The 23,084-nt window shown below is 39.3% G+C and overlaps 1 protein-coding gene across 14 annotated transcripts in view; it reads left to right on the top strand.

Moving 5' to 3' along the window:
- The window catches only part of LOC134056819 (transducin-like enhancer protein 4), a 97,161-nt gene that overhangs the window by 31,983 nt on the left and 42,094 nt on the right, over positions 1-23,084 (top strand). For 5 of the 14 annotated variants that reach the window (XM_062513702.1, XM_062513708.1, XM_062513710.1 and 2 more), the window contains exons 6-7: positions 6,810-6,884; positions 21,923-22,131. In XM_062513702.1, the coding sequence (XP_062369686.1) occupies positions 6,810-6,884; positions 21,923-22,131 (284 nt within the window). Of the gene's footprint in view, positions 1-6,809; positions 6,885-21,922; positions 22,132-22,532; positions 22,550-23,084 lie in introns of all 14 variants that reach the window. The other 9 variants (XM_062513698.1, XM_062513703.1, XM_062513707.1 and 6 more) reach the window with 4 other exon arrangements.

Genomic DNA, 23,084 nt, shown 5'->3' with positions numbered 1-23,084 from the left:
TTCTTGCTCCATTGCTGGAGGAAACAGAATTAAAGTCCTGCACAGATCTAAAGCAAGTACCTGTTTTGTACTTTGACTGCTTCAGAGTCTATATAGGTGTAGTTACATGGTTTTATTTGCTGTGCAGAGACAGCATACCAAATATAGACAGCAGGCAAGGGTTGAGAGGGGAAGCATAAAAAAGCTTTTCATGTGTCTTGACAGTGCAACTGACAGTGACTTGTTTTTGTAATGGATTTAGGGAAATCTTGATGATTGTTTGACCTCTTCCAGTAAGAATACATATTTAAAAGTCTGTATTGGCATACACTGATGTATCAAAAGAGAGCTGAGCTTCAGGTTTGAATATGCTGATAGTCTTGGTTTCTCTCTAATTTATGTCCTTAAAAAGTTAATGTCTTAATGGAAGTCTCTTTATTTCATCATCCAGATTAATAGAGAATTGAATTGCAGCATGCTTTTGCTGTTTATGCATTTTACATACAGTCTAATTGTGGAATAGTGGCTGAAAAATGTGATCAGCCCTCTTTATATTGTGCCTGAGGGAAAAATGAAGAAAATACAGTGGCTGCACGCACTGATGGCAACATTATTGCCTCATAATAGCACCAGGTTAACTTGTCTTATTGCTTGTTAACTTTGTAAGGAATCAATGGCTTGTGATAACTCACTTAGAAGTAAGAAATTGTGGGCAAAATCACTAGAGATCTTGTGAAAAGGATGCATTTATAATACATCACCCTACTGTGTACTACTTTCTGCTTTGTTTCTGGGGGCAGTCCAGTAAAGTATTCAGTAAATTCTCCCGGCCTCAGTCAGTTTTATTGTGCTGTACATCATCTAAGCATATATTTAAAACAAAATTTCTAAGCTGTCTTAACACACAGTCAACTGGTACCTTGCTTTTACATTTATTCCAGTTTAGGCAGACTGTAGAAAACAGCACCAGGAAGTACAAGCTTCCCATTTTTGTAGGAAGGAGTGATTCTGTGGTCAAAAATGTGAGATGGATCTCAGGGGGAGTGTGTGTACAATTTCTGTTGTGGATTTGGGCTTCCTGTGTTGCAACAGTCATTTTCTACCTCTATGTAATATTGTGAGATACCAGTGTGCTCAAAGTAGTTTCTATTGCATGAGATGAAAGGGGTGCCTGCAAGAGTGGGGATCGTTGTCATTCGGTTAATTTAGTTTTGATCTGCTGCAGTTGGTAGGTAGTTCAATGTTCTCATGCTTGAATGACCTAGCCAGTACAGTGCAATTAATTTTGTGTCTATAGCCATAGACAGTACCTCTGCTAATTGACACTTCTCATCTGAATTTACCAGCTTCAGCAGAATATGACAGTTTCACAACCCTGTGGCTTTCAAGTTGGGGCTGGTTTCTGTGTGCTCAAGGTGGTATGACTGTCTGGGTGCAACCGTTGGCTGTTGCTGTGGGCTGAGTGCTGAATGACCTCAAGTGTAGGATAGTGGCATTTCTTTAGTGTGTCTGGAGATACATATCACAGTTACTTTCTTTTGAGTAAAGACTATCTGTGTTTATACACATGAAATGCATGCAAACTGGCTGATACACAGCAAATGCTGTAGTTGTGGCAACTCAGAGCTCAGCACTACTGTGAAAGCTTCTTTAGGAGCAAGGATTGATCCCTGTCAACTTACATGCCTCAGTGTGAGCATTTTGTAAGGCTGAAGGAGGCTGTAATAAACTCTTTTGGAAGGTTCACTTTCCTTTCCAACTGCCATTGAACTAGCTAATAACAAGCTAGATTAATTGTTTTTTTAACAGGCCTCTGCAATTCTCTGTGCACTTTAAGGTGGTCAGATTATACTTACTAGTACAATAAAATGACAAATGATGTCATGCATACATGTATACAAACAGAAAAAATTCTGCTTGGAGTCTTTTCTTTTCAAACATTTTGATAATAGTTGATGGTTTTCCTAAGAGATTGATGTGGGCCATAATATGCTTGCTCTTCTTTGTACATACTTTCCCTAGAGGTGTTTCTAAAGTCCAGTAAATTTGAATGAGGAGTATAAGATCCATTATGTAGAAGCAGAGCAGGAGTTCTTGCATACTGATCAAGAGGAATACCTTTTGGTCTCAGATGTGAGGTTGAGAAGACAGAATTATTTGCCTCTGTCTTAGACTTGCCCCATACTAGAGCTCAATGGAAAATACAAGGAAGCTGAGAGATCTGTAATTGTTCTGCCAAGGAATGCATCTCATTAGCAATTTATGCATATATGGCTAATAATGCTCTTACATTTTTCTGAAGTAGTTATTATATCTTGTCTGAGTTGTGGTGCCTGGATGCAGTGCCCCAGTTGTCCCTTCTAGCTTTTACAGTGTGTGCTGTATTCTATGGTAAATGTATATTTGCTTTCTAATTCTCACTAGCATTTTTGGCATGGTCTTGTCTCATTATGCTGTCTCTAGATAGGGCTTCCAAGAAGGGCAGTGCTGCAGTTCTTACACAAGACCTATACTTCCTCTAAACATATTAGCAACAAAATAATTCAAGTAAGGAATAGCAGAGGCTTCTTGCTTCTTCAAAGCAAATTTTTTCTGTGAGTTTTTCTTTGGGTATTGTTGGCGATCCTGAAGACAAGCTGTAATTAGGAATTTTTAATACTAGTATAGTTGTGTCCATGCCTGAGGGAATTTCAGCTGCTCAAGTGCTGTCAGCACAGCTCCCTTGTCATTGGGAGTTGTGAAGAGCTCTGTCATAGTATGAAACACCTGGGAATTTTCCACCATGTTGCAGTGCCTGTGCATTAGCCAGGGCTAGGTGACAGCTGTGTGGTGAGACAATGTGGTGGTGAAAAAACCTGGGTTCTTCCTGTGGTCTCTATAGCTGTTGCTACCTGCTGTTAGACTTAAAAGAAGTGATTTTCCAAAACTAGGCAAGCACAGACACACCACTCATTACCAAATGCAAAAAGGGGAGAAGAAACAAGAGAAGAAGTTAGAAAGGAGAAACAGTACTAGTCTGCATGACAAGTGGGGCAGGGTATTGAGCTCATTGCTCTGGCATGTTAAATACAGTGCAAAATACTGTTTACTTACAACTGAAAAAACCTCAGATCTATCCTTGGCTTGTGTTCGCAGAGGAAAGCTACCATTAAATGTGTGTGAAAGTTGCAGCCCTGTGTCTGTATTTGGTTGGAGAAAAAGTAGCCCTTTTTTGTTGTTGCTATTTTCACTTGGCTGTCAGTCACTACATGTCCACTTGATGGACAGGCAGATGCATACTGCTTGGTTTTAACATAAAGCTGCTTGTTCCTGTTGTGCTGGCCCAGGAGGGTGTTCAGGCACGTGGCAGCTATTGGAACCATCCATCCTTGGGTGCCATTTCAGGCTGGGCCAGCCAGCTCCTGTCCGGCTCGGCAGGCTCCTGGGCTCCCTGCTGCTCACCTTGGTTTTGGGTTGCAGTGGGTCCCTGGAACAAGCTGGGCTCCTTCTCCCAGTGTAGAGATCCCCACCTGTTCCTAGAGCCATGGCTGATAACAGGGAGCCCCCAGCCCACCCCAGTTTTAGAAATGCTGTGAGCAGACAGCTCTTTGATCCCTACATGGACTTTCCTGTGCCTTTTTAGTCTCAAGTGTGTGGTTCTTGTCTGTAACTTGAAGTAGCGCCAGGATCACTCGAGGCAGGACCCCCATGGGTGTTTTTGGGAGCTGAGGAGGTGCTTCCTCAGTTGCTACAGTGAGCTGGAAGTGATGGAAAGGCTAATTACATACCATCTCTTTTGAATCTTTTGCATACAAAGCCACTGAAGATTAAATCAATGTTAAAGCAGCTAGCAATGGGAGAGTTTTAATTGTCTCTACTGTACCTAATTTAGGTTCGATGTAACTAGGCCCTTGGGTTTTCTCCTCTGTGAAATCTTGATCCCAGACCTATTAAAATCAGTGAAAGATGGATTGTATGGCTGCTCTGGAAGAAATCTGAAAGTGGGGTTTTGGTAGTCCATCACTTCACCTTCTCTTTCTCTGACCTAAGAATGAAACATTTTTCCCAGTTTTTTTCTAAGAGCTATTCTTTATGTGTTTGCAGTAAGGGAGCAGAAACACTCTAGCTCTTGTGGATTTGACTTAATTTCCAAATCCTGGATGCAAATTGACATAATTTCTGCAATAATTTTGATAGGTTCAGGCCAGCTTTTGTAGATGCCTTAGAAGTTTTTTATTCTCCTGGGAACAGAATTTAAGTAAATTGATGTTGGAATAGTACACTTGTATATACAAGAACTTTCTTTGCCTCAGTGCAAAAAGCGATGCCTGTGAAATGCTAAGAAAGATAAGATGACTATAAACTTCTCACTAAATGCTTTTGTTTAAAAAAGTAAATATTTTTAAAACTCTGCTTGGGTTTTTTTGTAATGACTTAATGAAAAATTCCATGGTATGAACGACTTCTACCAGAAAATAGTGGTGTAATTTTTATAATCACCCTGTTGGCATATGAAATCATGGGTCATCAGGCTTTCAGCTACATAATTGATGAAAGCTGTGCCTATCCTTAACAAGTGATAACCTGGAACTGATAACAAATTCTTGGGAACTTGGTGCTTCAATATCATGATTTCCTTTTCTTCTGTTATCTGTGGCAGGGATAGACTAGATTTTTATTTTTAATTTTTTTTCTCGAATACCAAGAATATGTTTGCTGATGTTCAACCTGCTTTTTAGTCCTTACAATGCCTTCTTATGATTTGGCTTATATTGGCCCTGTAATTTTACCAAACAGTGAATGAAACTTCTGTGATTCTGTTTACAGCTACAAAATAGCAGTATTGTGGGTGGTCTCCAGTCATTTCCTTCAATGTTATTCTTTGCTTAAAAACAGGAGAACTCTAGAACCATTTTTTCCTTCGAGGAGTGTTTCTAAATTACAACCTTCGTTACTTGCATTTATCTGTTTTACTCAGCTGGGATCAGAATTTCTTAGTGTCGTTGATTAAGAATGGCACTCCCCAGTTCAGTGTTCCCACTAAAAAGAAAACCATGCAGCCATTTCCCTCATCACCTTTCTTCATGGGAGAAAAAAGTCAGGGATTATGGGTTGAGATAAGAACAAATTACTGGATACAGCAATGAGATAAGAAAACAGTAACAGCAATAATGCTAATAACAAAAGTGTACAGAGAGAGGCTGATATACAAACAAAATTGTTCACCAAGCCCAGGACCAAAAACCAACCAAACTCCAGCTGCCATGCTTTCCTGGACCAAAAGCCATTTTTTCTGGAAGCCCAAGAGTTCCTTGTTTTTGCCTGGAAGCAATGAGGTCGGATGATGTAGAACAGCCCAGACACACTCAAATCTCATGGCTTCTGCATAAAAATTAGCTCTGTACAGGCCAAAAACAGGACATACAGTTATGGGGGGATTTTTAAGTTTGTTTTTTCTTACCCTGAAACTTTTATGCAAGAGGCTTGTAAGTGAAAATGCCATTTTTGTTTGTGTTTTGTGCTGAGAATTGTGGCATCTGAGCCTGCCAAGCCACTGAAGTACCAGCATCCTTTTTTACAGCCCCCTTGTTTTAACCCCTTCCTGCAGTGGGGCTCTAGGGTGCTCCCTGGAGAGTCCTGATGCTCTTTACCTAACTCCTGTGTGGTCTTGAGGATTTGGGTAATTTTATTTGATGCAACTTCTTGCTTCTGCTAAGGATGCACAGGAGGAGTTGCTGTACAAGATGATCTGTTCCTTGGCTCCATTCTGCCCCATATACACAGCCATGGGAGGGCAAACTTGAATCTTCAAAGGAACCTTCTCAACCTTTCCCTTAAACTTTGTGCCAAAAAACATCTGGATATTGGTTTTGATGCAAAACTTGTTACAGTTTTTGTACCTCTGCAGATAGTCAGGGCCTCCCTCCTTTTTCTGTTCAACCTGTGGCTATAAATCAACAATATCTCGCTCTCAGTGCAGATCACACAACCTACTCACACTTCTCCATGACCCCTCCCTGCACCTATTTGTTCCGTGTCTCCTGATTCTGCAAGGCTGCCTGTGAAGATTAATTTGCCAGTGGTGGAGGTCTGAACAGGGATGGATCTGGTTTCAAGATGAGAGCCTTATTTTGTTTGTAGTTGATGTTTTCAAATACCAGTCATCTTTCAACATACAGCAATTTTGAATTTATTGTGGGAATACAGTATCACTCAAACTGATCCAACCACTGGAGCTTGTAAACTGTGTTGTTAATTAGACCATGTGTTTTTGATGGACTTTTTAAAGCTATTAAAATTTACATGTTGAGGATTGAAATAATTAGTTCTCTTTCACATGTTTGACAGATTTGTGAATGTCGTTTTAAATTTTGTTCTTATGGTTGAGCTGCTTTGAAATGTACCTAGGAGGAGAATCTTTATATTCTTTAGTGATATGGTTGCCGCGTGCTTCTTGAAAATACATACCTTTCTTTTCAGAATACTGGGTGGGGTTTATTCATAAAGTTTCCATGGCTGTAAGGAAAGAGGTTTACATTTGAAGATTGCATTTAAATTCAAAAGCACACTGTGCTGATGAACAGAGGGAAGTTTACCATTTAGCCAGGTTGTGAAAGAGCTCTTTGGGAAGCAAAGATGTAATTCCCAGCATGTAATGGCATAAAAATAAAAATGCTCCCCTTGCCTATGTAATTTTTCTTATCAACACGCAATGTGACTGTCTGTTAGAGAACAGTTACTTCAGATCCTGCATGTCTTAGAAGAGCAAATAAAAACAGTAAAAGTAAGAATCTGTGCTTTATAATTTAGAAAACAAGTAATTTTATTCTGTTTCTGATCTTCATTTATAGCACCAGCAACAAGTGGTGCAGGCTGTGGAACGTGCCAAACAAGTGACCATGGCAGAACTGAACGCAATCATTGGGGTATGTGGTCTTTCCATTTTAGCTCTGATAGTGTTTGTAAACAGCTTTTCTTTTTCTTTCTCTCTTGCATGAACTCATTTCCATCAGGTGGGCAAAAGTTGTGGGCAGTGGTGAAGTTCAGTAGCTTGATCTTCATAAAAGCTGGTTACTACCTGAAGACTTTTGCTTGCACTGTGCCAAGAAGACTAATGGGGTAATTAATGTCTGTGTTGTATCTATTCCCCAAGCAGGCTCAGTATTTGTTTTTTCTTTTTCTTTCTTTCTTTTTTTTTTTTAATTTGGTTGTTGTTCTATATAAGTAACATTGTTTCCTTTGCATACCACCTGCCAGTCTGTTTCTGCAGCCGTGGTAACAGGTACCCTTGATATGGCAGATTTTTTTTCCCATCGCTGCTGCCCACATATTTTTCTGCATGTTGGTTCGAGACTGAATATTAACAACACTTTTTATTTTTACATAAAAAATAGTTGTTACTTAAAATAGAAAAACAAAAAAACAACCAAAAACCCCAAAACCCACCCACCCAACCAACCAAAACATGCCCACCGAAAACAAAACACCCAAACATACAACCAAAATCAACAGCAGAAAAACTCACCCTCACTGTGCTTATAGGTGTCCTGCTCTTAGTCATCTATAAATGCAGGTGTATGGAGCCCCTCTTGTAAAACCTTTACTGGCAGTGCTACTAGCCCAGTACAGAGATTTTATAGGTGTGGGCAGCCACAGTGCTTGTATTTTATAACTGGAGAAGACAGACATAACAATGAAAGCCCTGGCTATTCACAGTACATAAAATAAAGGTGAGAAGTCATAGCTTAATAACACATTATTCTCTTGTATAATTATGCAGCTGAAGCAAGCAGTTGTTTTAGTTATTCTAATGAAGACACTACAACTATACTTCGTGTCTTCCACATCCTCCCAAATGCTTTTTCTTTTGTGTATAGATTATACATAAAAGTATTTTTCTTTTTTTATTCAGTGTATCAAACACACTTTGAAATGCTAATTATTCCATTTACTTTCATTAAAATTCAAATTGCTGAATGAAGATGCGGATAAGGGTCGCCAAATAATCAATCTGAAGTGAAGATATTGCCTCAATTATGCCTCTGTCTTTTAACAAGGAAATCAGGACTTTCTGATCATTGCTGACAGTAGTTTAGAGCAGCGGTCCGATTGTAGCTTGTTTTTAATAGGCTGTTTCTAACTCTATTTTGTATACCCCTGACCACAAGAAAGCACTGGTAGTCAATTAGAAATTATAAATGGAAAAGAGTAACCCTTATTTCCTCTGAAATGCGTGTTAGAAAGAAGGGGGTGAATCAGAGCGCGTAGTGTAGAATCATGAAATAACATTTGTTGTATGTCTTTTACACTCTAGTGGGGAGAGTGGGAAATGAATAATTCCCCAATTAGTTTGCATTACCTAACCAAAAATACTGCCTTTTATTAACATTCTTTGAATAAAGTAAGTACCTAAAGGCTGGCTTCTTTGTTAAAGCTTTTATGTGTGTGTGCTGCATGTGCATCTGTAGCGTGTGTACACGTGCATCTGTGGTTTTGTGTGTATGTGCACACACATATACTTCACAGTCTACCTGTGCACGTTTTTGCCGTTCACCTTTGTGTTTGCATTAGAAAGACTGCAAAAAGGAATTTGAGTTCTAGTAAAGGAAGCGAGTGTATGGTGTGTGATGTTACAGATACTGGCCATCACACTAGTTATTTAAATTTATCTTGCTTTCATGAGCCACACAGAGTAAAAATAAACAGGTGAGACACTTGTCTGGGAGCCTGGTAGTAATTCTGTTGGTCTTCCCCCCACCAGACAGAAGTAAATTTTCTTTTCTCTTCCTGTCTGAGTTTGTCTTTTCTTGTCAGCTGAAATTCTATTGTCTCAAACTTCTCTAAACTGTCAGACTTTGGGTTTGTGTGTTAAGGTTGGCCAGCCCTTGCCTCCTTCACAAGCCAAAGTTTTACCTTGTTTTCCTTTTCAAAAGAGAGCCGTTTTTCCACTCAGCTGTTTTATGTTCACTGGGGAAGTAGTGTGTTTCTCTTTAATTTTAGAAAAACAGGAGCAATACATTTTAAAAAAGTTGAAATTTAGCACTCATTAGGTTTAAAGTGAAGTAATCACATGCAGTCTTTTAGAGTTTTAAATTTTTTAAAATTGAATAAATAGGAATGCAAGTTATCTAATAAGCTTAAGGTCACATTGCCAAAATTCCACAACAGTGTTATGTCCGCACGTAGAGAGATTTAAAGTCTGAAAATGTGGTGTGGGCTAGAAAAGGCTTGTCTTACTTTGTAAAATGAATACCAATAAAAATAAAACAAAGAACATAATTGGAAATCATGGCTTTTTAATGCATCTGATTATGTTGTCTTGTGTTTTTTTTCTCTTTAGTAAGTCTGACAGGGTTTGTGTTCTTTTAACCCTGTGGTATTTTAAAAACTTCCAGTGTTTGTTTTACTCATTAGACTGTGTATCCGACAAAAACAGAAACAGTGTTTGAGTTTTGGGAATCAAACTGTAGATTAAGTCTCTTTTTATTTTGAGGGCATCCTGTTTGTTTCACCTCACTCATGCTAAACTCCCTTGGTTCAAACAGAGCAACTCTGGCTTTGAGTTAAAAGTGCATGCTACCAGAATGGAGTGTGGCACAAGGAAAAGAATTGAAGGTGCACAGATCATATCTCTCTTTGTGTTTCACATGTATATATTTTTGTATGAATGTGCTCTGGTTTAATGGAATACGATGAAACACCTTTTAACTTTGCAATATTATTCTATCTTCATTGGTAAATGAACCAAATCACTGATCCGTGCAGTTTAAATGCAAAATACTGAAGTGAGCCTGGAACCCAGAGAGACTGCCTGTTCTCCTGACAATAAACTAGTTATGTTTAATGGAATGAAACAGAGTTATAATGACTTCTTTCACAGGTCATGTTCAGTTTAAAACTGTTGATGGTCTCAAACAAGTTAAATATCATCTATCATTTTCTGGAGGGATGCTGTGAGAAAAACTAAACCAAAACTGGCTATATCATAGGCATGCTGCAGGAGGACTGTAAATCTGCAGGCATCCAGGGTCTACCTCTAATGTTTGCCATGGGCAGTGTGGTGCAGCACTCTTGCTCAGGGCAGTCTGTAGTGAACATCCAGAGCTACTTTCCAGGATGAACAGTGTGATACATGCAGTTGATCTTGTCAAGTGTCACACTGCCATGATTTTACATTAGAATCTGCAAGATCTCACTGTTGGAAGAGCACAAAAATTGTAGCCTTAAATCAGTAGTATGATCTAATTAGGAATGATGTTTTTATTTCCTGTATTAATAAATTTTCTATATTTCTTAAAATGTTGGGGTTGTTTTCTTTAATCAATCATGCTATACAATTGGAACATGCTGTGTGAATGTGGTTACATTTTAATAAGGGAACCAGGGAATTAACTTGTAATTTTTTAAGAATTTTATCAGTTTAAAATAGTAGTTTTTCAACTGCAGTTGGGTAGTAAGGCAGAAATGAAGGCTTGTGTACCTGCTTATCACATGGGGAGAGATAAATGTACCAAAAACTTAAGAGCAGGTATGTGATGGTGTTCAAAGAAAATGCAGTTTAGCACAAGAAATGCTGAACCTCAATTTTTAGCAGTGACATTTTAATGATAGGAAGTCTGCAAAATTATTTGCCATCAATTGTGAAGGCAATAACAAGCCTTGGTGGTTTTTCACACCCTCTGTGTTAAGTGCTTTCAGAATGACAGCGTAAACTGTGTTGGAGAACTCCAAGGAAGTAAAACTGATTAAAATGTTCATGCTTGAATGGTGCTGATGGAATAGTTCATTTGGACTTTCTCTACCTCCTGCAGCTCAAGCTGAAATATTAAAATTCAGTGAATTTAAATCTCTCTCCCCTCAGCACAGGAAAAAAACATTACATTTTAATAGGTTTTAAACTCATAATTCATTGCTTTGGAGCAGCACTATTAAATCTATTTAAATATTACGTGTATTACTAAGGAAATGATTGAAATAATTCTTTTTCTTTACCATTCTATGCATCTGAGTGAAAAAAAGAATGGCTTTGGTTTAATTTTTAAGCATTTTATTTTGTTATGCCGCTTTTATTATCTTCTTAAAAATAAGCAAATGGCAGTTACTGGAAGAAAGGACTTCTTCTGTTTTGTCATACATAATTGCTATGTTAAAATGTTTCTTCTTAAATGCACTGTTTGTCACAATTTCTACCCTATGTTTGAGGCCAAGGTGCTTGTTTGACCTGTCTCAAAAGGTCCTTAATTTCTGTTTGCTTTCAAGAGAGTGATTGTTTTACAGCTGTGCAGGACAACAGCTGTTTAGAAAAGAGGCGTGGAAGCCTTTGGAAGCAGTATGGTGCAGATAAGTACACACAACTTGAAATGAAGAGTTGGTCTCTGTGCCTGCCATCATTGCTGTGGTGCCTTGTCCAGGGCTGCAGATGCCAAATCTTGCTTAACATGCAGAGCCATCTCCTGCTCCTTTCAGCTTGTTTCTGATTCCTGTGTGTTGGGGTGCTGTGAGGAGGAGTGAGGGTTTTCTGCTTGAACCAGTACACACAGTTTGCATGGGAAAAGCTGTTCCTGCCCAAGCGTGTACATTCAGAAATGGTGGATGGGTGGGGGCAGTTAGAGCAAGTGTGTTGTAGCATGGGGACATCAGTTGCTTGTTTCTCCAGCCAGTCTATATTGCTCATTCAAGGTGTGCTAAGCAGTGCTTGAAGCTTGAATTTGGTAAAACAAGTTGGTAGTCTGCTATATATTGTACACAGGTTGTTAAAGTGGGACAGCAGAGGTTGACTTAATAGCCCTATGATTTGAGTTATGTTTATTTGTGTACCCTAATGTTGAAATTCATTGCTCCCCATTTAATTACTCTTGTTTGCTGATTTTTTATTGAGTAGTTATATGGTCCTGCAAAAATTTTGATCATGCCTAGTGCCTGATATTGATTTGTAGAAGGCTTTTGGGTGAGCACTTTTGGTTTTGAAGTCTGGCTAGGTTAAACACACCTTATTTTTTTGGTTGCAAAGAGGTGCTTTTGAGGAATTTGTCATCTTGTTCCCTTATTCCCATGTGCCACCCTCAGAGAGAACCTTGAAGGTGAGGCCTAATCTAAATAAATCTCTTCCGTATGCAGCGTCTTCATTTAAAGAAACAGAAAATTATCTGTTTTGGAGTTTTTGAGGGAATTAATTGGAACGTAAATAATTTCCAGGTTCCACATTTCTGAGGATGGGTTTTAAATACTGTTGCTACACTTTGAGTGGCTGCCACTGTCTTCTGCTTTTTGTCTGTTTTAAGTAGCCATAGTAGCTATCTGAATTTATATTGATCTATTACTATATGAGCAGTCAGTACCATTGCACTGTGAAGTGCTGACCACTTACAGCATCTCACTGCCAATACGCTGGTGCCAAAGGCTGTTGCTTGTTATGCTTAAGTAAATGCATATGACATGAGTGTTGGAGCTCGCACACTTGATCTCATCAGACAAAAGAGCTGACTTTGGCCTCCATGTTTCTCAAGGTTTTACTCTGGTATTAAAGCTCTGTATCTTCTTTGTTTTTTAAATTAGGGTTAATCAGTGCAGGTATGAAGAGTCCTGTGAAGAATTTTTGTGAAACTCTGTAGCGTGAATATATGCAATATTTTATTTTTTTCTTATATTTGTATGGCTTCACTACACACACTATTGAAAGCAGATAATACTGTTTCCAGTGGGGTTTGTACTGCAATAAGTGGAAGCTGTTGCCAACCAAATCTAGATGTGCTGTGTTCCATCTTGGTCTGTTATATGCTTTATATTGCCCTCAGTGATAGCCTTATACCAGTTCTCTGGGAAAAAAAAGAAAAAGTATTGTGAAGATAGCAGTCTTCCAAGACCACTTGTCTGCAAAATCAGTCATATTTATGTACTCAGTGACAGTGCTGTCTATTTAAATAGGTACCTTTATTGGACAGTATGGCCTAAAGACAGGTGCTATTGTATCATGGTTTCATACTACAAGAGTTACAATACCCCTAAACAAGGTCATATATTTGCCACCCTGACTTTTTCCCATCCATACTTTGTAGGCTGCTGCTTACAGCAATGAATGAGGACCAGGTCTGTATTATAGAGTGGATTGGTTAAATGTTTGCATTGCTTCAGATGGTGGATAGTACTTTTCATGTCTTCAGTCTTAAATGTAGGGCCAGAGCAAGGGCTCAAGTGCTTAACTGGGATGGACACTATAATAATGCATAAGTAGAGTATTTCTATGTGTTAAGTCCATCCATGAAGAATTTGGGAAGTCTTAAATTCTTACCTTGTTGATATTTCAAAATGTTTGATTTTTATTAGCAAGACAGTTACTTGGTTATTGTTTGGTGTTTTTCACAGTCATATCCTTGGGCATATGAATGCATCACGAAACTGATGAACTAACTCAAGGAATGTTTGTGGAACAGCTTTCCCTTTTATACTTTTTAAGGAGGCTAAGGTAAAAAGAACAAGTGGTCTTTCCACAGTCTTGGGGCTGCAACTTAAATCCCGGTGATTTGTTCCTTATCAAGACCTTCCTTCATCAAAGCTGCTGTAATTTGGAAACTGCACTAAAGCAAAAGAATTCACTTCAAATTTCAGTTACCTGGCTAATGGGCACTACATTAAAGAGACAGAACATTACATCTCACAGTGAAATCTGCTTGGAGAGAGGTAATGGTATCCACGTGTCATAACACTTGTGGGAATAGGCTACTCACCTCTGAGAAGAGCAGGCATTACAGTCCTCCACACAGGACCACAGCTGCACCAGAAATGGCCGTCTTTAAAGACACAGAATGGGTTGGAATGAATGGATCAGTCTGCACAACCCAGGTTATAATCCCAAGGAAAGACAACTTGCTGAAACCTAACAGTATGTACTTGTGTGCTTCCAGCCTAACAGAACATGGTGTTAGCACTTGGAGTTAAGGAACTTCTGCTTCTCAGTAATTCCTGAGTAGAAATTTGACTTGGTAAGGATTGACTTCATAAGATATATTAAAGAAATATATCTGTGAGATGCATAACATGCATCTATTTTATGCTGGTCTTACATGGCTCTAAAACCATTCCTTGTAGGGAATCTTATAATTGAATTATAGTTGCCATATTTAAAAGCTCTGGTAATGGAATTGCTTTTAGATTTAGTCACTTGAATCTCTCTGTGACCAGTGCCATTGCTTAACTTCTGGCTTTTTCTGTTTGATTTGTGGTACATCTCAGATGGTAACTTTTTCACTTTTTAGCCCAGGGTCTCAGAAACTTTCTACTGTGGTGACCCTAGAAGATTATTTAGAAGTCTGCTGGGAAAACTACAGACATTACTCTCATTTCTAAAAGAAAGGACCAACATTTCCAAGGTCCCAACAGAGATGCTGTTTTTTTACTGTTAGTCCAGAGGAGAAAAATAATCTCTTCCCAGAGAGACATAGACACTCTTCCCAGTGTCTGTGTATAGGACATTAGTGGAGCATTTGGTAAGTAAGGTACCTGAACCGCTGTGCGCCTACTTAGCTAGAGATTAATTTAGCTATCTGTTTATATGTAGCAGGAAACAGTCATTTGCTGCCATTGTTTTTATTTTTTTTTTCAGTGGTCTGTGTGAAAAGGTTTTGAAGCAGAGGTTTCTCATGGCAAGACCTTTACCTTAGTATTTGTGCTTTCTGCCTTCTCTGGCAGATGTGGATTTTCTTTACCTTAGATAGAAATTGATGGGGCAGAAGGAAGAAGAGAGTTTAAGGTTGTATGATTTATGTAGGAATTTCTGCCCTTCATTAAATGATAATAGAAAGTGATTCTGAAGAGTTTAATTCTTCCTCCCTCCACTTGTAGTGTGAAATTGAGGTGAAGTCCTGCAATCAGAAGGCGCTAACTAGCTAACTAACTGAACTCTAGTCTCTATAGGAGGGTGAACTTAGCCTTTTGCAGATGACAAGGTTTTTCGCTTTTTAAGGTACTGTCCAATATTTGGCCATGAATCTTTTATTTGTTAGTAGGTTGTATTAATTTTTTGTCCTCTGTCTATGCTGTTTCACTGAGTAAAAAATACTCGTAAGAGTGGAAGGCAGGACAAATGGTGAAACATGTATCCTGACAGATGTTCCCATATATATGATTAAGAACGGAAATGTACTCTGCATATATTGCATTTCATCTCACAATATGATTTGGGAGATGACTTTTTGTTCCTAGATCACTTAAAAGATCTTTGAAGCAATTTGTAGAGATATGATTCTGATGGTTTCTTTGTTATTTATGTAGGAGCTCTAAATGTTTCTCTTCTGATTAATGACAGCTATTGATTTTTTTCCTTCCCCCCATAGTTTCCTCTGTAGAGCTTGCTTTCCTTCTGTGGAATCAGCATACTCAAAAAGAGAAATTGCTGAATCTTAGAGAGCAACTACCCTGGCATTTGATTAAAAAAACCCACATTGTTATTATCTTTATTATTATTATTATTATTATTATTATTATTATTATTAGTCTGCTCCTCATTCTCTTTTTTCGTATTTCATTCTTATTCCTAGATCTTTAAGATCTGTATTAATTCCCCTTTGTGAACAGACACATCCAACTTTTCTAGTAGATCAGTTGCATCTGAGCATTTAGAGTTTCCACTAATTGCTGATACATTTCATAGAATCACAGAATTTTTTTATGTTGGAAAATCCTTCTAAGATCATTGCATCCAACCATTAGACCAGCACCTCTCTGTTCAAAATTAATCCATGTTCCCAGGTGCCACATCCAGAAGTTTTTCCTTGTGCTTCCAATTATGGTGGTTCCACCACCTCCCTGGGTAGCTTGTTCCAATGCATGACTGTGTTTTCAGTGAAGAGGTTTTTCCTAATATCCAATCTAAACCTCCTCTGGTGCAATTTGAGGCTGTTTCCTCTCATCCAATGGCTAGTTGCCTGGGAGAAGAGAGTGACTCCCTCTGCTTTAGGACCTCCTCTCAGTCTGTTGTTGATAGTGATAATGGCTCCTGAGCCTCCTTTTCTCCAGTCCAAGCAGCCCCAGCTGCCTTAGCCACTCCTCACAGGACTTGTATTTGAGACCCCTCACCTGTTCTGTTGCCGTTCTCTGGACACACTTCAGCACCTCAATGTCTTTCCTGAATTGAGGGGCCCAGAACTGTACACAGCAGTCCAGGTGCAGCCTCAACAGTGGGAGTACCTGGCCTTCCCTGGTCCTGCTGGCCACACTGCTGCTGATGCCATTGGCGTTCTTGGCCACCTGGGCACATGCTGGCTTCTGTTCAGCTGATGTCAACCAGCACTCCCAGGTTTTTTTCCATCAGTCAGTTCTCCAGACGCTGCCTCCAGCCTGCAGCACTGCATGGGGCTGTTGTGACTTGGTCTTGTTGAACCTTACACCATTAACCTTGGCTCATTGGTCCAGTCAGGAACCCTCAGTAGAGCCTTCCTGCCCAGTATGGTGTCATCTGCCACTCATCTGTCACATTAACTGAGGGGACACTCAATCCCCTTGTCCAGAGTGTCAGTAAAGATGATAGCAGAGCTATCTTCAACACTGGGCCTTGGGCTGCCAGCTGGTATAACTCTGTTCACCAACACTGCGGGCCCTACCATCCAGTCAGTTTATACCTAGCAAAGAGTGTACTTGTCCATACCATGGGAATCCAGTTTCTCCAAGAGAATGCTTTGAGAAAAGGTGGCAAAGGCTTTACTAAAGTCCATGTAGACACCATCCACAGGATGTGGAGGATGTGACTTTCATAAACCCTTGCTGGCTGGGCCAAGATGGCCTCTGACCACCACCTCTCTCAGTAATCCTTTTCTGTTCATACACAGCAAGTCCAATGGGGTTCCAGCCCTTGTTGTCTCCCTCATCCCTACTGTCTCAGGAAATGATCTTCCAGGAACCTCCTGGACTGTTTCCTCTCTGTTGTGTTGTATTTCCAGCAGACATCTTGTAAGTTGAAATCCCTTATGAGAGGAAGGGACTCTCATTGACTGTGATTGTGAGAATTCTGCCAGCTGCTTAGGGACGATTTCATCTGTCTCTTCATCTTGGTGGTCTTTAGCAAGATTCCCACCAGGATATTTCCTTCTACTCTGGGCACTGTAATAATTTTCAAAATTCTAACTCTCTCTTGAAAGAGTAAGGGTAGTAGTTTGTTCTATCCTACATTAGTAGTACTGTTTCTTTATGCAAGCCCATTATATGGTATATATCCATAAAGCTCCAGAGCCATTCCACTGGAGGAACTGTTACATGACTCTCTTTGTAGGCTGTTTTGCTGTCTTGTATCATAGCATCAGAAATTTTCTTTTCTTTTTTAAATATCTGCCAGCAGAGAGAGAACAGTACAAAGGAAGTACAAAGGAAGTACAAATAGTGCGGATTGCATCAAGGGTGCGAACAGGCACGATAGATAAAAATTCATATCATCTTAAGTACACTCATAATTGTGTGTGCCAAAGAATTGCCTTTGCTGGTTTTCAAACCACAGACACTGATACTGTGTACTCTTGAGCCATTGTTTTTATGTCTTTGTTTGGGTTCTGTTTTGTCTGTATGCTATCTTACTAATGATTCACTCTGAGCAACCAACCACATCACTTAGTTCATTTCAAACAAACAGTGAAACCATTTTATTCAGATTTTTTTGAGGTAGTAGTATGTTCAGGTTGTTTGAGTAATGGCTGTGACTTTTCAGTGTCTGCAAGAGGCAAAGTGGTAGATTACTGCAACAGAGATCTGCTTGGAAAGTATCCAGTAGAAACTTGAACCTCTTCCAGGAAAATAGGCTTTGAATGTGCTGACTATAACAAGAGAGCATTCAAAGCTAATTTGTTAGTGGGTTTGTTATCACATTTTACTTAAAAGTTGATCTCTTAAGATGTGTTGGGAAAAGAATTAAACTAAGCATCAACATTTAGAACGATGGTTCTAAAAATTAGTGTTACCCACATAAAAACCTTCAGCAAATCCTTTGTACCTCTCTGTGTAGATGTGACTTTGGAGTTATTTGTTACTCTAGACGGCCTAGAAGAATATATAGAAAAGAAAATACCATTAGCAGCAGCCAGTTATCTTTATTTGACATGTATTAATGTGTTTTGAAAGCTTTACTTCAGTTTTTACTACTCAGCTGATTTAAATTATCATCTTCTTAAACTTATTACTAAAAAGAATGCAGTCTTTTTTTTTTTTGCTTCTTTCTGATTACTGTGTTTACCCCGTGCTCTTACATTTTCTGTGTGTTGAATGCTCCTTAAAAATACTGCAATCTATTTTGCAGTTCCATAGGGTGTATTTTTTGGTAGCTAACTGTTGTTGTTTTTATTTTCAAATAATTCTGGAAAATTTACAGCATCATAAAGTCTGCCTTTCCAAGTTTTCACCTATTATCCATTAATGCAGAAGATGTATGCTTGACTTTACGCATACTGTAGTCAGCGTTGATGGGATTGTCTGAAGTTATCCACATGCTACACATGCTAAGAGTTCATAAATAACATGACCAAAGATAACAAATTAAAGAGAAAATGGAGAAGGGGAAGATAAGGCATTACAGCAACTTCAAAAAATTATGTGGCTGCTCAGTTGCTCATTTCCAGGCTTTCCTTGCAGGTTTTTAAATTGTGTCAGATTTTATGTACAAAATTCATGCTACAGGCAGAAAAAAGTGTGAACTTTCTTCCATAGTGGAATATTTTGTTGTATGGAGAGTAACTATCCGTTGACTTACTCCTCCATAACCTTGGTATTTCGATGACTGGAGGAGATCCCATTTTTTTACCACTTTGTAGTACTAATCTGATTGCCCAGTGGGTTAAGGAGTTGCCCATTTTTATATCACTTTCCATTTAAAGAAATAGCTGCATGTAGGCCATCTGATGCTCACCAGTGATGTCTATAAGCAATGGAAAAACAAGGTCAAGCTGTCATTGTGTGGTTATTTGAATACAGTAATAGTTTTGAAAAGTTTGGAAATGGCAGAGATGTCACTTAGACTTTGCCTTCTTGACTAAACCTATCGGCAAACAGCACTAATTATGTGATTATACATTTTAATTTCCTTTTCTGCTTCTATATTTTGAGAGCAAAAACCTACCCAGTGTTTCACTTGAATTTACTTCCTTTCTGGTTTTGAACCAGTGCCTCATTTTTGGTGTTCAGCATTGCTCCTTGTAGTAGAGAAGGTCACAGTCTTTCCCATACCAATGCAGACCTAGTCCACGATCCTCCTTCTGTTGTTGAAATTTTACTCCCAACCCATCTAACAGCATGCAACAATATTATCCTTGTGCAGCACAGGCATGTGGGGCAATGCTGGAGTTTTGGGTGTTAGCTTAAATTTATTTAACAGTCTACTTTTCATACCAAAGCATTTTATTTCTGCTGTTATAGTTGTGACTTAATGACACCAAAATTCTGCTGTATCAGTGAATGACACTTTGTCACTTCTGAGGCCATGTTTTTACCAGATTTCAGGTTCCCATTACATTTAATGGAAGAGCTTGGTCTCTTCAGAAAAATTCTCTGTGGCAGGAAAAGGCTCTGGGTTTAGTTTTTTAATATCCCACTCTCTGCAGTCATTTTCAGAGCTCTCTGCAATTCAAATTGCAATGAAAACACACTGATTATTGGCCAAGAGGGACTGGGGCAGCCCAGCTCTTCTGGGTGATCTCAAGATGCTAGGCTGCTACTCTTAAAAACCATATTACATCTGAGAGTCATTAACAATATTCAGTACATCCAAGCTTCAGTCTCTGCTGTTGTCTTGCTGAGCTACATATAGAGATTCCCAACAAAGAGCAGTAAAAACGGGTACTCCATTCACACTGTGGTTTTATTCCATCTCTTTGGAAGCCATCCTATATCAATAGAGAAGGTCATATAATGCAAATGAGGTAGGTCAGTAGGCAGATCTGTATGGACTGTACAGTGGTGGTAATGAGTGCTCCTCTTTGGCTGCCAGTGTAGTAGTTAACAAGGACAAAGCTCACTGTTGATATTCTCTGGCTCTTCTCAAAGTCTTTGCTTTATGCCACTGGCAGATTCAGATTTAAGATATTGACGCAGTGGTTCATGGCACATTCTCAAATAGGAATAGGAAATTCCTTGTTCAATACCAGGTAGCAGAATACAGATTATTTTGTTCATCCCTTTTCTTTTGCTTGTTCTTCTCCTCCCTCCCCAAGTCAGGCGTGCCAGATTGTTTGTAAGTCAACCCTGTTCAAATCCTGAAGCTAAACAATACACTATTTTCTCTTGCTTTGTTTCATTAAATTAATATTCTGAAGAATGAAGCATACTGCCTGCCATAAGAGCATCAAGCAAGCAAAATGGGTTTGATACATCCTACTAGAAGGAACACCTGGAATGACATGAGTTCGCAAGCAGGAAAAAGATTTAGCCTTTCCTTCTTCTTCCACTTGGAAGAATATTCTTTCTGGGTTTTTGTTAGGTTGGTTTTGATTTTGGTGTCCGCCCCCGCCCTCTTTTGTATTTTTATTCCCCTACAGATTTCTTGTAGGTCATTACCCTCCTTTTCCTGGCACTGATCTGGATTAGATGATGTGTGCATGCCACTGCCAGTTTGATTCCACTGCATAAAGTTTATTTCCAAGCAGAAGAGAAGGATCTATACTTTCAGGGTGGGGTGTCAAGGGAAGTATGTGTGCAGTGTGCTGCAAGAGTTATCTTGCACACAGTTAGTGTGCTGTGATTTGCAGGCTTTCAGCTCACTCTTACGCAAGTAAGGTCTCAAGTCTTAGAAGTTTGAAGTGGAATGGTTTTATGGAAAGCAAGTTAAGTTTTTACTTCTTCTAAAGTCTTGTGTATGGACATGCAGGTGGGAGAAAACAAACCTAGAGGACTTAATATTTGACTTATCCTGAGCAATAGCTGCTTGAAAATGAAAATTTCAGGAGCAATCTGGTTATTCTATGAACAGAAATTAGTTGGATGGTTAGTGTGTAAGCCTTAGACCTGAACAGTTCTCTCTCAACTTTTTTGTGTGTTTGATTTTTTGTTTGATTTGTCAAGGGTTTTTTTCCCCTTCCTTCCCAACGAATAGTAACATAGTCTATCTACCCCACAGTGGTTAGTACAGCACATAGCTTGATGCAGCCCTGGTTGAGGTCAAGCACTCCAATTCAAACCTCTCAAGGGCTTTCTTTCTCTACGTGTTGCCAGTGTACTGGTAAAAATGACTTTAAACTCTTGTCAGTGCAGTTACTGGTGCATGCATCACAGTCCCACTCAAATAAATCTGTCACAACACAGAGTCAGCAGCTAGAGAAGAGTACAAGGGCAGGCCTCTAGCTTTTCATTCGAGCATCACTAAACGTGCACAGAGTGCCCAATTATTTCAGCATTATTGAGCAAGCCTACAGGAGGACCCAAGCCTTGCTACATTAGATTTTCTTTAGTAATTTGCTCAAGTACCGCTGAGGACACTTAAAGGGCTTAAAACGGTGGCTGCAACCAGTTTCCTTTTCTGGATTGTTAATTCAGATTTTCTCTTTCAAATTAACTTTCACTGCATGCTGTGCAGTAGCGCTGGGAGAACTGTTTAACACTAATTTTCTCAATTTTCAGCTTTTTTTTTTCATCATATAACTGCTTTTACAGTTACATATGTTTTGATTAGATGTGTACATGGTGCATTTTTACTAAAAAGAGAAGATAGTAATACCTCTGTCAAAAAATAAATCACCAAAACGGTAACATTAATTTGCCTTTTTTTTTTCTTTTCTTTTTAAATTTTTGTCGCTGTTTTCCAGTTCAGTCTAAGTTTTACCAAATATGTTGTGTCCAAACATCTGGACATTTTTAAGGCACCAGGATGTTTGTGAGCATTGATATCTTGGATCGATGAGATGCATTGATTGGTCTGATCAGTTATGGTTGATGTAGGTGACCAATCAGACAATCTCCAGATCCCTGAACAAATTCAATATCTGTGTTTTGTTTTTCACAGCAGCAACAACTCCAGGCCCAGCACTTGTCACATGGACATGGTCTTCCTGTGCCGCTCACTCCGCACCCCTCGGGCTTGCAGCCTCCCGCCATCCCACCCATTGGCAGCAGTGCTGGTCTCCTGGCACTCTCCAGTGCACTGGGGGGCCAATCCCACCTCCCAATTAAAGACGAGAAGAAGCACCATGATAATGATCACCAAAGAGGTAGGTGTTGCCAGAGGAGCTGTGGCTTCGTTTCCCTTCTTTGTTTTTCTAAGTTCTCCTGTTTAAAGCAAAGGGGAGGGAGGGAGCGGGGAGGAATTTTCAGAAGAATTCCTAATTAATCACTTTAGTGTTTATTACCTAGCTGTAACCAGAAATTGTGTTCAAATGCTAGAAATCCAGTTTTATAAATCTGGCTGTACAGCATTAAAAATTAACTGTACAGAAAAGTTAACATCTGTGCAATTTATTATTTAACAGACATCAGGACTCTTTCTTCAGAGTATGATAAATGTATAATTTTGTGTAAACCAACTAGTACTTTTCTCTTTCTCTCTTTCCCCACATGCCCATCCCTGGCCACCGTATCTCCCCTCTCCTCATGTATGGGGGCTGCTCTGCATGCAGACAGAGACTCCATCAAGGTAGGATTCCATTTCATAGGTGTAAAGGGTAACTCGACAGCTGCATTTTTCTGAAGTGTGGCACAGAATGGTGGAAAAAGTCACAAAATGGTTGTGATGCTTGTGTTGATTGGCAGCACCCTGCATAGCCTGTGTGTCACATCTAGGCAATGGCTGATAGTGGGGCAGCTAGGATTGCAAGCAACATGCTGACCAGTGAGTTTACTGGAATAGCATTGAGGCTGTTCTTGGATGGAAAGAAAGGTCTTCCCAGGGTCTGTGTCCAAGCTTTTGAGACAGAAAGAATAAACCAGTAGTCTTAAGTCTTTTGGAGACTGTAAATTGTAATTCTGCTATTTCCTTATAATGCAGTTGAGGAAGGAGAGCTCTGTCGCTCACAGGGGAAGATGTGGGGTGCTGCCTGCTGTTCTGTACTTAAGAGAGGAGTGAGCTGCCCTTCCCTCTACCCTGACAAATGTGGCACTGAAGCTTACTGAGGATTCTACCTTCATTTTCCAAAAATTAATTTTCAGGTTCTGAGTGACTCTACAGCATA

Source organism: Cinclus cinclus, chromosome Z, assembly GCF_963662255.1.
Source record: "Cinclus cinclus chromosome Z, bCinCin1.1, whole genome shotgun sequence".
Lineage (NCBI taxonomy): Eukaryota > Metazoa > Chordata > Aves > Passeriformes > Cinclidae > Cinclus > Cinclus cinclus.
The sequence above is the reverse complement of the archived record's forward strand: the minus strand, read 5'-3'. Positions and strand labels throughout refer to the sequence as shown.